The sequence below is a fragment of the Zea mays genome, chromosome 7 (genome assembly GCF_902167145.1).
Source record: "Zea mays cultivar B73 chromosome 7, Zm-B73-REFERENCE-NAM-5.0, whole genome shotgun sequence".
Taxonomy (NCBI): domain Eukaryota; kingdom Viridiplantae; phylum Streptophyta; class Magnoliopsida; order Poales; family Poaceae; genus Zea; species Zea mays.
The window spans coordinates 119,896,864-119,912,770 of NC_050102.1; the positions used below are offsets into that span (position 1 = coordinate 119,896,864).

Here is a 15,907-nt window from a genome sequence, read left to right on the forward strand (position 1 = left end):
GGAGTTAATTCAATTCTTATCAACTCAAGCTATCAATCTTCAAATGATCTACATACTCAAGATTGACCCAAGGTTACTTCAGTTTATTGTATTCAAAACTCATATCATCTCGGCAAGATATTAATGTTGTAGGAAATAAAGAATCATCATGTGCGGAATATCAAAGCCTACAACATGGAGGAAAGTCAAGGGATGGTAACATTTATATTCTTAAGTGCAATTATCTTAATTTGTCATGTGTCTTGTGTAGTCACATAGAAATAGAAAGCACTTAAGGATGTTTTAAAATTATGTCATCATTCTTTGAAGAAATTCCTCTCATATGGTAGATTGTGTATTTATCAAATTCTATATTATGACAATCTACATGCTTTAAATTATTGCAAGTTCTCATAGCATGTTTTTACATTAATTATTCTATTATTGCCATGTTCTAGATATAGAGAGATATTTCATGTTCTTAAAAGAATAAGGTGTCATGTAAGAAATTCAAATACTTAGGACACTTATAAAAGGAAAAATTCTCTCTATAGCTAGAAAAGTGAGACCAATATTTTTATCTAAGTAATTTAAGTAGTCTCACTTGTAGAGAATAAGTTTCTCTATGGAAATGCGTATCTCGTCATGTCTAGGAAATTCTATCCAATAATTCATGTTGTATCTCTTATTGCTTAAGTGGATATGATTCTTTCACATTTATCGCTTTCCAAATCATGATTTAGATTTATTCCTATAATCTCAAAGGATTATTTATGCTTGTTTTATGAGTTAAAATTGAGCATAACATCATCTATGAATAATCTAGTTCATGCTATGGAGTTTCCATGTTTTGTTAATCTAACTTCTCATTCTTTATCAAAATGATTACTAAATGGAAACTAGTGCTTGTGTTGCTAACGTATCTCTTGAGCTTACTTATAAATATGCATAGAAGGGAAAGTACACAAGCCTCATGGGTTGATCTTCACCCAAAAGAAGAAAGGTAAAAGCAAAGGTATGGGAACTCATCTTCTTAAGTTAAGTTTAGTTCCCATCTCAATGAGTATTTAATCTAAATTATCATACTCTACTCTTGAGAGGAATAGATTCTTTATTGGACCGAAATTAACTGAGTATGCATTCAAATATCATTTTCTTAATGCTTATGTCCATTAGAATCTATTTAATGCCTTTGCGATATTTATATACATGTTATCATATTGATTTGCTTCCAAGTGATGATTAACTAACTTCAATATGATAAAGTAAAATCTCCAATGATTATTAAAATGCTTAAAAGGTGCTCACTCATTTTTCTCAAATGAAATGCACTAATGTTAAGGATTTTACTTCATGTCTGTGTGACGTGTGGATGATGAATCTTGTATGCTAATTATCTAAAGTAATCATCCTTCACCATAGACTCCCTTGCGCTATTAACATGTCTCTTGAGTATTTTCAATAAGTTTGGAAGGTAAAAGAGACAAATATAAAGGGAGGACACTCAAATGAAAAAGAAAGAACATCAAGGACAACAACATCTACCTGGACAATAAGGTCTTCACAACAATCAATGATGTGGTTGTAAGCATTCTAAATCCTTTTTCATTATGAGATTACCAGGCTCAAGTTGTTTATTGCTAAATTTATGAGCCTTGATCAAAATGTATAATGCTTCTCCCTTTATGTTCTTAAAAGTGAATGCATCGAAATCAATTCTTTAAATTACTTGATGCATATCTGTAGGGGGAGTCCATTATTATATTTTGATTATGTTGAGACTATTGCCTTGTCTTAGTAATTTCATATAGTCTCTTGCATGAGAATAATGTTTCTCATATAGCATGCTACTGCATTTCAATCCATCTTGGTAAAATAATGTCACCTTTATCAAGGATTGTAGCTTTCAATGTTAAAATAGCATATTTATCGGATTCTCCTATTTATGAGCTTGTTTGAAAATCTAATGCCTATGTTGTTCTTTTGATCGCATCTAGTGTATGATCATTGAATAACTTCAATTATCACTCATGCTTCTTAGTGCTTCATGCAATTACAATTTGATTTCAATTGGTATCGGAGCCAGACAGTCGCCATACCGCCCGAAAAGGGGGCTGGGATGTCAGGAGCCCAGCCGTTAGCGCCCGGCTTTAGTACCACCTTGCTAGCCGGAGGGGGCCGTGGTGAGCTTATAAGTGATATTTCCCCTCCTCTTACAGCCCGGGTTTTGAGAGCGAGTGAAGGGGCTCGCTTGTGTTAGCCCACGAGCGCCGGAAAACGCCCAAAGGTGTAGCGTTGAGTGGACTAGGCCGGGAAGGTCGCTGACTCTTTCCTTTGGTACATATTTAGGGGGAGCAATCTATATTGTATATAATTGTTTAAGCTTAATTGATATATCCTTTTTAATCATGACTCTTTCCTTTGGTACATTTGCATATTTCTTATCTTCATTGTGTGCCAAGGCTAAGACTAATATGTTTTCATGAGCATCTCATGTATTAAGTCTTAGATTGAAAGGGAAATGGAGTATTCGGCAAAGACATCGCTTCCACTCAACTCCATTGGTATTATCCACTCTTTGCCGGTATCCCGCCGTCTCTCCGTATTTGGTATAATCTTCACTCATGTTTTATTTGCCAAAGGGGAGAAAGTAGTTATTTGAGGGCCTACATTTCACTCTGAGTATCCGTTTTTGGCGATTCATGCCAAAGGGGGAGAAAGTATTAGGCCCAAAGCAAAATGACCGCACCACCACCTCCTAATTTCAAATTGGTAAATTTCAAATTGGTATCTTATTATGTTCAAAAGGGGGAGAAAGTAGTATTTTCAAAATTGATATCTTAAAACCCTCTTGAACACTAAGAGGAGGATTTCATTGAGGGGGAGTTTTGTTTAGTCAAAGGAAAAGCATTTGAAACAGGGGGAGAAAATTTCAAAATCTTGAAAATGCTTCTCAAAATCTTATTTATTTATCCTTTGACTATTTTGCAAAACATTTTGAAAAGAATTTCCAAAAGAGTTTGCAAAAACAAAACAATTGGTGCAAGCATGGTCTAAAACATTAAATGTAAATTGGTCTAATTTCAAAGTAACCTTTGCACTTACCTTATGCAAACTAGTTCAATTCTGCACTTATTTATTTGCTTTGGTTTGTGTTGGCATCAATCACCAAAAAGGGGGAGATTGAAAGGGAAATAGGCTCAAACCTTTTCCTAAATGATTTTGGTGGTTGAATTGCCCAACACAAATAATTGGACTAACTAGTTTGCTCTAGATTATATGCTCTACAGGTGCCAAAGGTTCATCTACAACTATTCTAAATCGACTGTCCGGAATACCGTAGATTATTCCGGACAGGAGAAGCTTTTTGGAAAAACAGACTAAGCGCGGACCGTCCGGGCCCTTACGGCGAATCGTCCGCGATACCAGGATGATCCTCGGACAGAACCAATGCAAAAACATGTGTCTCTACTGCGGACCGTCCGATGGAAGAGCAAGCACCGTCTGAGACCACACGCGGACCGTCCGGGCCCTTGCGGCGGACCGTCCGCGACACCGAGTTGACTTCGACCAGGAACTACAAATCAGGGACAGTCCGACTAAACCGCGGACCGTCCAGCTACAACGTGCGGACCGTCCGGCTATAATTCGCGGACAGTCCGCATGTGAAGACCTGGTTCAGCCCGAAGGTGACAAGTTGAGCAAAAGGAATTATAGAGCTGGCGCGGACCGTCCGGGACCAAGGGCGGACCGTCCGCGTGGTGTCACCGAGGCAGATAGCCGTTGATCTAGCCGTTGATCTGACAGAAGTATCCGTTGAAGATGTCAGAATCGACCGTTGGAGGGTCGCGGACCGTCCGGGCCCTAGCCGCGGACCGTCCGCCAGTACAATTCCTGGCAGATGCGCCCCAACGGCTATATGGATGGTTGAGGGCTATAAATTCCACCCCAACCGGCCACTTCAAAGAGAGGGAGCCCAAGCAACATTCCAAGTCACATAGTTGACATACTCAAGCCCTCCCAACCACCTATATTCATTGATCCATCCTATACACAAGATTTAGTCCACTACAACCAACACAAGTGCCACAAAAGAGAGAGCAAGCAATTGAGAGCTACTCAATTGAGTTTAGCCCTAGCGCCTTGTGAGATTCATTGAGAGATAGTGTGTGCTACATCTTTGTGTTCATTTGCGCGTGGAGTTTTTGACTCCCATTCGAACTTCCTCCAAAGTGTTGGAGGCTTGTAAAAGCTAGCAAGAGACACCAAAGATTGTGGTGGTCCTTGTGGGATCGAGAGTGATCCTTGAGAAGAAGAAGAGCTCGCCGATCCTTGTGTGATCGGGAGAGAGGGAAAGGGTTGAAAAAGACCCGTCCTTAAGTGGACTCCTCAACGGGGACTAGGCCTTCGAGGGCCGAACCTCGGTAAAACAAATCACCCGTGTTCATTGTGCTTTTGCTTGTGATTTGTTTGCTTTCCCTTACTCTAAGTTCTCTTGCACTATTCTTTACTCATATCATTTGGTGTTGCTTCAAGTTAAACTCTCATTTAAGTGAAGCAACGCTCCGCAAGAAAGAACTTGAGTTAGTGCTCTTTTCATCTAAGCTTTCTTGCTTTATTATCATAGACTTATTAGTTGTATTGATTTATCACTTCCGCATTATTTGAAAGCTATACTCTTTACTAGCAAGAACTTAGTTTTTATACTCCGATAATTGTTCATCTTGTTCTAACCACTAATCAAGGGATCTAGTTGGGGGATAAAGTTTTAATTTTCAGGTTCCGCCTATTCACCCCCCCTCTAGGCGACTTTCAGACCCCACGCAAAGACTTCGGCGTTCGTGCGGAGAAAGTCGACGAGCACTGCTTCCTATTTGGGGTCGAGCTTGGAGCCGATCCGTATCTGCTTGGAGGCGTCGTTGCTGGGGTCGAGAGGGACGGACTTAACCGTCTCTGCTGGCTCGAAGTTGCCGGCATGGCGCTTCACGTCTGGCACCTCCTTGGAGAGGCTCTCCAGGTCGGCGATGAGGGCCTCGGATTCGGCGAGGGCCTCGGCGTACTCCATGCACTCCATGTCGCATTCGTACGCGTGTCGATACGTGGGGCTGACGGTGATGACCCCGTTGGGGCCCGGCATCTTGAGCTTGAGGTAGGTGTAGTTGGGGACGGCCATGAACTTGGCGTAGCATGGCCTCCCCAGTACTACGTGGTAGGTTCCTCGGAACCCAACCACCTCGAACATGAGGGTTTCCCTTCGAAAGTTGGAGGGAGTCCCGAAGCAGACGGGCAGATCGAGTTGTCCGAGGGGTTGGACGCGTTTCCCGGGATGATCCCGTGAAAAGGCGCTGCGCCTGTCTGGATCGAGGACAGATCGATCTGCAGGAGCCCGAGGGTCTCGGCGTAGATGATGTTGAGGCTGCTGCCTCCGTCCATGAGGACCTTGGTGAGCCTGACGTTGCCGATGACGGGGTCGACAACGAGCGGATACTTCTCCGGGCTCGGCACGCGGTCGGGGTGGTCGCCCTAGTGAAAGGTGATGGGCTTGTCGGACCAGTCTAGGTAGACTGGCGCCGCCACCTTTACCGAGCAGACCTCCCTACGCTCTTGCCTGCGGTGCCGAGCCGAGGCGTTTACCACTGGCCCACCGTAAATCATGAAGCAGTCGTGGACCTCGGGGAACTCCTCTGCCTTGTGATCCTCCTTCTTGTCGTTGTTGTGCGCCCTGCCACCTTCCGCAGGTGGCCCGGCCTTGTGAAAGTGGTGTCGAAGCATGACGCACTCCTCAAGGGTGTGCTTGACGGGCCCCTGATGATAGGGGCTCGGCTCCTTGAGCATCTTGTCGAAGAGATTGGCTCCTCCGAGAGGTTTCCGAGGGTTCTTGTACTCAGCGGTGGCGACAAGGTTCACATCGGCGGTGTCGCGTTTTGCTTGCGACATCTTCTTGCCCTTCTTCCTGGCGCCGCGCTGAGTGGACGCCTCAGGGACATCTTCCGGCTGGCGGCCTTGGGGCTGCCTGTCCTTCCGGAAGATGGCCTCAACCGCCTCCTGGCCAGAGGCGAACTTGGTGGCGATGTCCATCAGCTCGCTCGCCCTGGTGGGGGTCTTGCGACCCAGCTTGCTCACCAGGTCGCGGCAGGTGGTGCCGGCGAGGAACGCGCCGATGACATCCGAGTCAGTGACATTGAGCAGCTCGGTGCGCTGCTTCGAGAATCACCGGATGTAGTCCCGGAGAGACTCTCTCGGCTGCTGGCGGCAGCTTCGGAGATCCTAGGAGTTCCCAGGGCGCACGTACGTGCCCTGGAAGTTGCCGGCGAAGGCTTGGACCAGGTCGTCCCAGTTGAAGATCTGCCCCAGAGGCAGATGCTCCAGCCAGGCTCGAGTGGTGTCGGAGAGGAATAGGGGGAGGTTGCGGATGATGAGGTTGTCATCGTTCGTTCCACCCAGCTGGCAGGCCAGCCGGTAGTCCGCGAGCCATAGTTCCGGCCTCGTCTCCCCCGAGTACTTTGTGATGGTAGTCGGGGTTCGGAACCGGGTCGGGAACGGCGCCCGTCGTATGCCCCGGCTGAAAGCCTACGTACCGGGTGGTTCGGGCGAGGGACTCCAATCCTCCCCGCTGTCGTAGCGTCCCCCACGCCTGGGGTGGTAGCCTTGGCGCACCCTCTCGTCGAGGTAGGCTCGACGGTTGCGGTGGTGGTGCTCGTTGCCGAGGCGACCCGGGGCCGCAGGTGCCGTGTTGCGCGTGCGCCCGGTGTGGACCGAGGCTTCCCGCATAAATCGGGAAGTCGCGGCGCGATGCTCCGAGGGGTACCCCTGCCTTCGGGAGGCAGAGCTTTTGGCCCATCGGACCGCGACATCCTCCAGGAGATTCTTGAACTCTCCCTGGATACGCCGTCCTTCGGTGGTCGATGGTTCCGGCATCGCGCGGAGTAGTATTGCTGCTGCAGCCAAGTTCTGGCCGACCCCACTGGAAGCCGGTGGCGGCCTTGCCCTGACGTCGTCGGCAATGCGGTGCTGGATGCCCTGGGGTAGATGACGCGCTTCTCCGGCCGACGCTTGGTCTGCCCATTCCTGTCCGATGTTCCGTCGGAACTGCTCAAGTGTTCCTGCTCCCTCGTCGAGCCTAGCCTGCATCTCGCGGATTTGCTCGAGCTGTGCGTCCTAACCCCCCGCAGGGACTAGGACCACAGCTAGCTCCCGAAGGATGTCAACGCGAGGCGCAGGCCTAGGGGGATCGCCGTTCTCCGGTATACCAAGATGGTTGCCTTCGCCAGGACCCCCTAGATCGACGTGGAAACATTCACGACTTGGGCCGCAGTCCTCGTCGCCGAAGCTGCGGCTACCATCGGAACAATCAGAGAGGCAGTAGTCGCATGCGGTCATGAAGTCCCGCATGGCACTGGGGTTACCGAGCCCGGAGGAATCCCAACAAAAGTCGGGCTCGTCATCTTCCTCGGAACCCGAGGGCCCGTAGGTTGAGACAGCCGTCAGTCTGTCCCAGGGCGACCGCATATGGTACCCCGGAGGGTTGGTGCATGCCTCTATGAAGGCTTCCACCGAAGCGGAGTCGCTTGGTGGGTCGAGGCTGAATCCAAAAGGCACGAGATGGGAATCGGTCGGTACCACTTGGTCGACGGGCGGTGACGAAGTCGCGTCAGGGGCGGACTGCATCATTGTCTCAGGTACGAGGGCGACGCCCAGCAAGTCCTTCGCGAGCGTGCTGGTGTCGTCCGTCTGTTTGGAGTCGGCGTGTTGCGGGGAAACGGCGCTCGTCTTCGTCTCAGATGTGAGGTCGACGCCCGACGCGTCCCCCGCTGGGGCGCCAGCGTTGTCGGCTTGCTCGACAGCCGACGAGGTGCTGCCTCCTGCTTGGCCATGGTTGCCCCGCCTCCTCCTCCGTCGGCGGGGGAGGTGACGGGACAAACCCGAATGTTGTTCTTCCGCCACGTGGGGAAGACGTCGTTGATTCCGCCGCCGGCGGGCGGGCTGACGACCGCCATTGTCGCTGTCGCGCGGTGGAGGAAGGAGTATCATGTCGTAGCTGCCGTCGAGGGACATGAACTCAAGACTCCCGAAACGGAGAATCGTCCCGGGTTGGAGAGGTTGCTGGAGACTACCCATCTGGAGCTTGACGGGAAGCTGTTCGTCAACACGCAGCAGACCCCTACCTGGCACGCCAACTGTCGACGTTTCGACCCCGAGGGGTCCCTGGACCGACGAGTCAATTGTCGCCGCGTGCCCCAGCCCAAATGGGTCGGCGCGAGACGGAGCACGAAGGGGGGGAAGAAATAGGCAAAAGGGGAAACACGCGGCCTTCGTGTTGCCCTGCGCCCAGGTCGGGTGCGCTTGCAGTAGGGGGTTACAAGCGTCCGCATGGGAGAGAGACAGCGAGAGAGCCTTATGCGCCGGTCCGTTCCCCCGCGCGGCCAACCTTCTCGTACGAGAGCCCTGGACCTTCCTTTTATAGGCGTAAGGAGAGGGTCCAGGTGTACAATGGGGGTGTAGCAATGTGCTAACGTGTCTAGCAGAGAGGAGCTAGAGCCCTAAGTACATGCCATCGTGGCAGTCGGAGAGGTTTTGGCACCCTGTTCATGTGATGTCGTGGCCGTCGGAGGAGAGCTGGAGCCCTGCGGAAGGACAGCTGTCGGGGCTGTTGAATCCTTGCTGACGTCTCCTTGCTTCCGTAAGGGGCTGAGAGCCGCTGTCGTCATGAAGCAGCACGCGGGGCGCCATCATTATTTGTTAACCGGGGCGAGCCAGATGGAACGTCGGTCTTGTTCCCCGTTGCCTGAGCTAGCTAGGGGTAGGGTAATGATGCCCCCCCCTGTGACGTGGTCGGTCCGAGCCCTAGGTTGGGCGAGGCGGAGGCTCCTCCGAGGTCGAGGTCGAGTCCGCCTTCCAAGGTCGAGGTCGAGTCCGAGCCCCGGGTCGGGCGAGGCGGAGACCGTCTTTCGAGGCCGAGGCTGTGTCCGAGCCCTGGGGTCGGGCGAGGTGGAGTTTGTCGTCCAGCGTCAAGGTTGAGCCCGAGCCCTGGGGTCGGGCGAGGCGGAGTCCGTCGTCTTCTGAGTTGTGGTTGAGTCCGAGCCCTGGGGTCGGGCGAGGCGAAGTCCATCTTCCGAGGCCGAGACGGGGGCCGAGCCCTAGGGTCGAGCAAGGCGGAGCTTCCTATGGCGCCCGAGGCTGGACTTAGCTGCTGTCAACCTCACTCTGTCGAGTGGCACAGCAGCCGGAGCGACGCAGGCGGTGCTATTTTCTTGTCAGGCCGGTCAGTAGAGCGGCGAAGTGACTGCGGTCACTTCGACTTTGTCGACTGAAGAGCGCGCGTCAGGATAAGGTGTCAGGCGATCCTTGCATTAAATGCTCCTGCGATACGGTCGGTTGGCGTGGCGATCTGGCCAAGGTTGCTTCTCTGCGAAGACTGGGCCTCGGGCGAGCCGAAGAAACGCCAACCGACCCATCTGGGCTGGGGCACGCGGCGACAATTCACTCGTCGGTCCAGGGACCCCCCAGGGTCGAAACGCCGACAGTAAGATACCTAATAGGTACACAAAGCCATACTCATATCCACTAGACAAAAATTTGTCCCATACCTATACCCACTATCCATCATAGATATAAAGTTATGCCATACTCATACCCACCAAGGGTAGTGGGTATCCATACCCATTAACATTAATGATAGACATGATCGTTTGAATCGCAAAAGTAAACACCAAATACAAAATGTTGAAATCTCAGAACTCATCAATATTGAAAGATGCTAAAGTAATATATCATCTTTGTGTTAGCATGACAAATTCATTAAACCCAACATAATTTTATCACAAGATCAACAACATTCAACATTAAATGGCAACATCATGCAAACCCATACATGAGAGAGAACAAGTCCTTAGTCTGGACCCATATGTCATATATAAGCAGGTCTTCCATCAGGTAGCAGGTATGTGGCAATAGAGAATATACCGACGTCAACTATACACAATGGGTATAACAAATGACCCAATAAAATACCCATAGGTATCAAAATTCGCCATACCCATGTCATCCATAGTTCAACGACAGTCGACATGACCGGTCAAGCCTTTGATGGGTCGACTTAGACTGATATCGCCCGCTCTAGTAAGGGACATGGTCAGTATCGACCGGCTAGTACCGCTCCCACGTTGGGGGTCATCTACGATGCAAGTGGACACACAACCATTTTTATCAATACTTCTGTAGAGAGCACCGTCAGTCAGTTTGTTCTAGTGTTTTGGGGCAACATTGTGCGTTCGCCTGCCACGTGACCCAGTCAAGCGCGCCGGCTCGGTAGTTTGGATTGGACCATTGGAGCGGTGGAATCGTTTCGCCGCTCCCCGGCTCTACCATCCGTCGTGTACGCCGCCCAATTGATACATGTACGCTTCCGCTCCGCTCATGCTCATGCTCATGCTCATCCCCCGTCATCCGGCTCATCGGAAGGATGCCACGTTCATTCATCACGCCGTGCGCCGGCCCTGCGCGTCGCTCTCCCCGCCGCGGGCGCACACACGCACGAAGCGAATGCATGGCCAGCCGGGCCCTGATTGGGGGGGGGGGGGGGGCAGCCGAGCCAACCGACCACGTCGTATAGTATAGGACGGGTGAAGCACAGCGAACGATAGATACTATACAACGGAGCCGCCTGGCGTCGTGGGAGTTGTTCCAGCGTCCGTCCTCAATGATTTATGACAGGAACCCTCCTGGCTCGTCGCTCACGTTTATGGGCGGTATGCTCGGTCGCGCCAGCCTCCAGGGGCTCCAGCCCTTCCCCACTCCTCCAGCGGCGCGGCTCGAACGGGGCACATGCGGAGCATGACCACCCGCCGCTGCTTAAATGCGGCGAGCGTCGGTGGCGGTGGCTGGCGCGGGGCGGGGGCGTACGGCGGTTTCACTCATCGACCTACCAGCTACCAGTGCCAGGGCCAGACTGTCGGCTCCTGTACCCGTCTCCGGCTGGCCGCTCCGGAGTCAAAAGGAGGCCGATCCGCCGTACGATACGGTCGTGCTAAAATTGGGGGCGGGCAGCAGTACAATGACAGCTCCTCCTGGCAACCTGGACGGCAGTGCCACACTGTTCGAGTTCATGCCGTTCCTGGATACCAGCTGGAAAATCTGCATACTTCCAATTCCAATACAGGAGAGGACCCGAACCCGGACCCGGCCTTGGTGTGCGCGAGGTGAGTCGAGTCTGGACGACTCTGGAGGTGCAGCGATTTTTTGGGTGAGATAAATGCCTGCTACTCTACAGTTTCAGTAGAGAAACAGTGCTGCAGGTTGCTCCATAAGCCTGCGGTCAAAAATGGCAGTGTGTACACTTGAGGCCCTGTTTGGGAATAAAGTTTTTGAAAACTACAGTTTTTGAAATACTATACTATACTTTAGTTATGACAATACCGTAGTTTATAATACCGCAGTTTTGAAAACTGAGGTCCAGAGCTAAGTTTAGAATGCCTTAAAACAACTATAGTATTTGCAATACTTCAGTTTTGAAAACAGAGATTTTACCCAGCTTGCCAAACACCATTATGTATATAATACTGCAGTATTTGAGAATACTGCAGTATTCTTCCAAAACTGCAGAAAAACTTTGTTCCCAAACACCTCCTGAAAGTTGGAGCCATGGCCGCCATGCCTTCTTTTACGATCAGACAGACTGGCAGGCAAGCAGGGATGGCCAGCAAAGAACGACGCATGCGCGCGCCTCGTGAGCAGCCGTGTCAACGCACGACACGTGCCTCCCGTCGACCCGGGTTGGGATCATCGGCTAAGCTCAGCACAGCACAGCACCGCATCTTTTTCTCCTGTGGGAGACGCCCAGTTGCCAGTTGGTACGAGGAAAGCACAAAGCGGGCCGGGGAAAGCAGAGCAAGCATGAGTGAGTGTGCGCTGCAACTTGGGACTGTTCCGTAAGCACATCTTTTCTGCATCAAATTGGCGTTTGCATGCTTACTTGGCTGTCAGGGTTCTGTGGTTCGTTAACCGGAATGCAACCGTAAACAAAGTCAAAATTCAGGTCAAGTTGGAGTGTCGCAGGCAAGGCCTTAATAAGTTCTTAACCAGGAGTACATACAGAACAAAACCTCATGCCATTCGCTCGCTGACCTGGTGCAGCTAAGCACACTGCACTGCAAGATCTGTGTGACCATGATGTCCATAACCATAAAATAATATAAGCCCATCCAGCAAAGCAGGCTATTAAACAAGCGATCCAGGACCTCGGCTCAAATCTAACACCATTTATTACCCTTTATTTTTCTTTCTAAAATACTAAGCCTGTGCCCTCCCGGCTGACCAATTGGCCCCACCGGCTCAGTCTCTGGCCCACTGTCTGCGTCCCTCTATCTACGCGTATAAACCCCCACCCCACCCCGTTCGCGCAGCCGCCCGCCACGCCTTCCTCCGGACGCCAGTCTGCGAGCGCCGAGCGCCCGAGCGCAGCCAGGTGTCGCCCGCCCGCCCGCCTCCGGCAAATGTGACTTGCAGACGAAGGTCGCTGCAGTGGCCCGTGCTCGATGGTGGCAAGGTGCGCGCACGCCGACGCCGGCGGGTTCCGCATCTGGCCGATCTTCTCCGCCGCCTCGCTGCGGAGGAAGGTGCTAGAGGTTCTCGCGTGCGGCGGCGGTGGCGGTGGCGGTGACGGAGGCGGTTCCTGCCGTGGACGGACGGCCTACCGGTCGCCACAGCGGATTCCGAGGCCGAGACCGCGGTCGGACAGGCTCGCGGAGCTGCTCAGGGCCGAGCAGCCGTCCGAGTGCAGCGACGAGGCTGAGGCCGAGGCCGAGGCGGCGGCCAGGAAGGTGGAGGCGTTGGAGGAGCTGAAGGGCGTGGTGGGGGCGCTCCGGGACGGCGGGGGCGACGGCTGCATGTCCCGCGTCGAGGCGGCCATGGCCGTGCGGAGCAAGGCCAAGGACGACGCCGGCGCTAGGGAGATGCTCGCGATGCTCGGCGCCATCCCGCCGCTCGTCGCGATGCTGGACGAGGGCGGCGACGTGGGGGAGGATGTCACGACCGCAGCGCTGTACGCGCTGCTCAACTTGGGGATCGGCAATGACACGTGAGTTGTCTGCCTTCTCTGTTTCGTGATCAGATCTGGGGGGATTCGGTTTCGGAATGTGCAGAGCTGTCTGCATGATTGTTGCCAGGAACAAGGCGGCGATCGTGCAGGCCGGTGCCGTGCACAAGATGCTCCGCATTGCGGAGGGCGGCGCGCTAACGGAGGCGGCCGTGGTCGCCAACTTCCTCTGCCTCAGCGCACTCGACGCCAACAAGCCCGTCATCGGCGCGTCCGGCGCCGCGCCCTTCCTCGTGCGCGCGTTCCAGGCCGCGTCCTCCACTGAGCAGGCGCGCCACGACGCGCTGCGCGCGCTCCTGAACCTCTCCATCGCGCCCGCCAACGCGCTGCACCTGCTGGCGGCCGGGCTCGCGCCGGCGCTGGTGGCGGCCGTGGGGGACGGCCCTGTGACGGACCGCGCGCTCGCCGTGCTCTGCAACCTCGTGGCGGCCTGCCCCGAGGGCCGCCGCGCCGTGAGCCGCGCCCCCGACGCGGTGCCGTCCCTCGTCGACGTGCTCAACTGGGCCGACGAGCCCGGGTGCCAGGAGAAGGCGGCCTACGTGCTGATGGTCCTGGCGCACCGGAGCTACGGTGACCGCGCCGCCATGGCCGAGGCCGGCGCCTCGTCCGCGCTCCTGGAGCTCACGCTCGTGGGCACGGCGCTCGCGCAGAAGCGCGCGTCCAGGATCCTGGAGATCCTCCGCGCCGACAAGGGCAAGCAGGTCGCGGAAGACGCCTCGGGCGTCGTGGCGACGGTGTCGGCGCCGCAGGAGCGCGGGTGCCGCGGGGAGGAGTCGGTGGACGGGGAGTTCGCCGACGCCGGCATGAGCGCGGAGAAGCGCGCCGTGCGGCAGCTGGTTCAGCAGAGCCTGCAGAGCAACATGCGCCGCATCGTCCGCCGCGCGCGGCTGCCGCAGGACTTGGCTCCGGCACCGACTGAGAGCCTCAAGGCGCTCACTGCCTCCTCCACCTCCAAGAGCCTACCGTTCTAGGAGATCATGCAGAATCCATATGCCAGAAGAAGAAGAAAAAAACGCACAGGTAAAAAAGACGAGCTTATTCATCGCCGTCCCTTCACAGCTACACATCACTGTTTTCGTCTGGAACCTTAAATTCTAGCTAGTTGATCAGTGATCACTCAGCTACCATATCAACATTCAACACTGATCTTGCAGTTTGTCTGCCATTGCAGTCGTTGGCTGAACCATTGTCTCACAAAAGGCTGCTACTAAACAACAAGTCTAATCAGCCATGGAAATTTCCACTTGGCCCTAGCAAACAATAATATATTTCCCACGAACCAACTAAGCACATTTTTAGACTTTTTCTCAGTTTCTTTAATCTTTGACCAATGTCCAATCCACCACAGCCAACGAGTACACGAACTTGAAGGGTCTAGTAGTATTTTTGTACTGTCCTAAACTACAACATCAGGCATTTTTCTGGAAGAAGGTTGAAGTCTTGTTCCTGGCTTGGGTTGTGTCGTCAGTCGCCACTCCTTTACCTCGACCTCGAGAGCGAGACCGCGGTCATTAACAGCTGCTTTGTTGCTTTCTGGGAAAGCAAGCTCGAGTCCCTACAGTCCATTGTCGCCCCCTACCCAAAAAAGCTCGAGACAGGTCATCATCGCGCTCACTTTTGTTAGTTTTATCCTGCAAGTCACAGCTGAATAGCTCATCCACTGTCATTACTCCTGTAAACCAGCTCTGGAATCCATGGAATAGTTTATACTACTACTAGACATTTTTCTATATCCTGCTGAACTGTACTGTTGCTTTTGATGGCGGGCCAGACAGTTAAAAAAGAAGAAGAAGAAGAAAAACTCTCTCTGAATCTGTCTTGGCAGCAGGGAAGATGAGGCCAGGAGAGTTGATGAGGAGACTTTGCTGCGTTCCGTTCCGTTGCTGCATGCGTCGGAGACCGGGAATCTTTCGGGCGCCCTGAAGCGGAAGCGGAGTGACGAGAAGATGGGGGCTAATCTAAAGCAGTTGTTTAACCGCGCTGCTCGTTGCCGCTTTTTTTTCTTCTCGTGCCTGCTGACGGAACCCACGTGCGCGGACCGACCTGTTCAAGTCCAGGCTCTGACAGACGAGAGCTGGCCTCGAGATGTTCTCCTAATCGCTTTCGCATTTCTTAATCGCCTTCGACTCGTTATCTTCCGCTTCTGTATATGGGAATAGCTATAGGATAGTAAGTAGTTTGTTTAGCCATACTACACCTAGTGGTCAGTGTGTTCGGGGCTTGCTCTTTGGGCACATGTTCTTTCTTGTTGTTGCTGAATGTGGTAGTAGGGTAGTGGAAAGTCTTAGAAGAACTAGAAAGAGGATGCGTGTGGACGTTTTATATATATGTAAACTATGATGATGGTTTCATCTTTGAGTACCTGATTTCAGTGCACGGGACAGCTTCAGATTTACTTCAAAACAGTCAAATTGTATAAAAAGTTATTCAAACGCTCTAGCTACAACAAAATGGTGAACCCGCCTCTGCCCCTGCCCGTGCTTGGCAACGACCCGGCTGCGCTCGTCACCGACTCGACCGCCATGGTCGTGCCTTGCAACGCCAACGCTGTGGCTGGCCCGCACGAGATCTATGAGATCTATTTTCCCTGCACAAACCCTAAACCCCGACGGGCACAATCAAGATGATGCATTCTTTTGGTCCCTCCTCTCCCTTCCTATTGCCCTATATAGCTAGCTCACCCCCGCTGGTAGATTCGCTGGGCCACAGGGTTTATTCTGTGCCCTTTTTATTTTCTAGGGAGGTCGCGTGGGTTTAGGCCCTGTTTGGTTCTTTTAGTCGCTAGACTAAATTTTAGTGACTAAAGTTTAGTCGCTAAAGTACCCCGTTTGTTTC

The 15,907-nt window shown here is 52.5% G+C and overlaps 1 protein-coding gene across 3 annotated transcripts; it reads left to right on the forward strand.

The window, feature by feature from the left end:
- Positions 1–12,365: 12,365 nt before the first annotated feature.
- Positions 12,366–15,467, forward strand: LOC100194379 (uncharacterized). Of its 3 annotated transcripts, none has more exons than NM_001416008.1 (3): positions 12,383–13,054; positions 13,143–14,092; positions 14,844–15,460. In NM_001416008.1, the coding sequence occupies exons 1-2, from the start codon at positions 12,513–12,515 to the stop codon at positions 14,041–14,043; spliced, it is 1,443 nt and encodes a 480-aa protein (NP_001402937.1). In that variant the 5' UTR covers positions 12,383–12,512; the 3' UTR covers positions 14,044–14,092; positions 14,844–15,460. The 3 variants fall into 3 exon arrangements, with proteins under 3 accessions (XP_020395916.1, NP_001402937.1, NP_001132885.1); NM_001139413.3 differs by having other exon boundaries at positions 14,901–15,460; XM_020540327.2 differs by having other exon boundaries at positions 12,366–13,054; positions 13,143–15,467.
- Positions 15,468–15,907: the final 440 nt, after the last annotated feature.

Coding starts and splice junctions, on each gene's coding strand:
- LOC100194379 (XM_020540327.2), top strand. CDS start 12,513: ATGGTGGCAAGGTGCGCGCACGCCGACGCCGGCGGGTTCCGCATCTGG. Junction 13,055..13,142: donor TTGGGGATCGGCAATGACAC/GTGAGTTGTCTG, acceptor GATTGTTGCCAG/GAACAAGGCGGCGATCGTGC.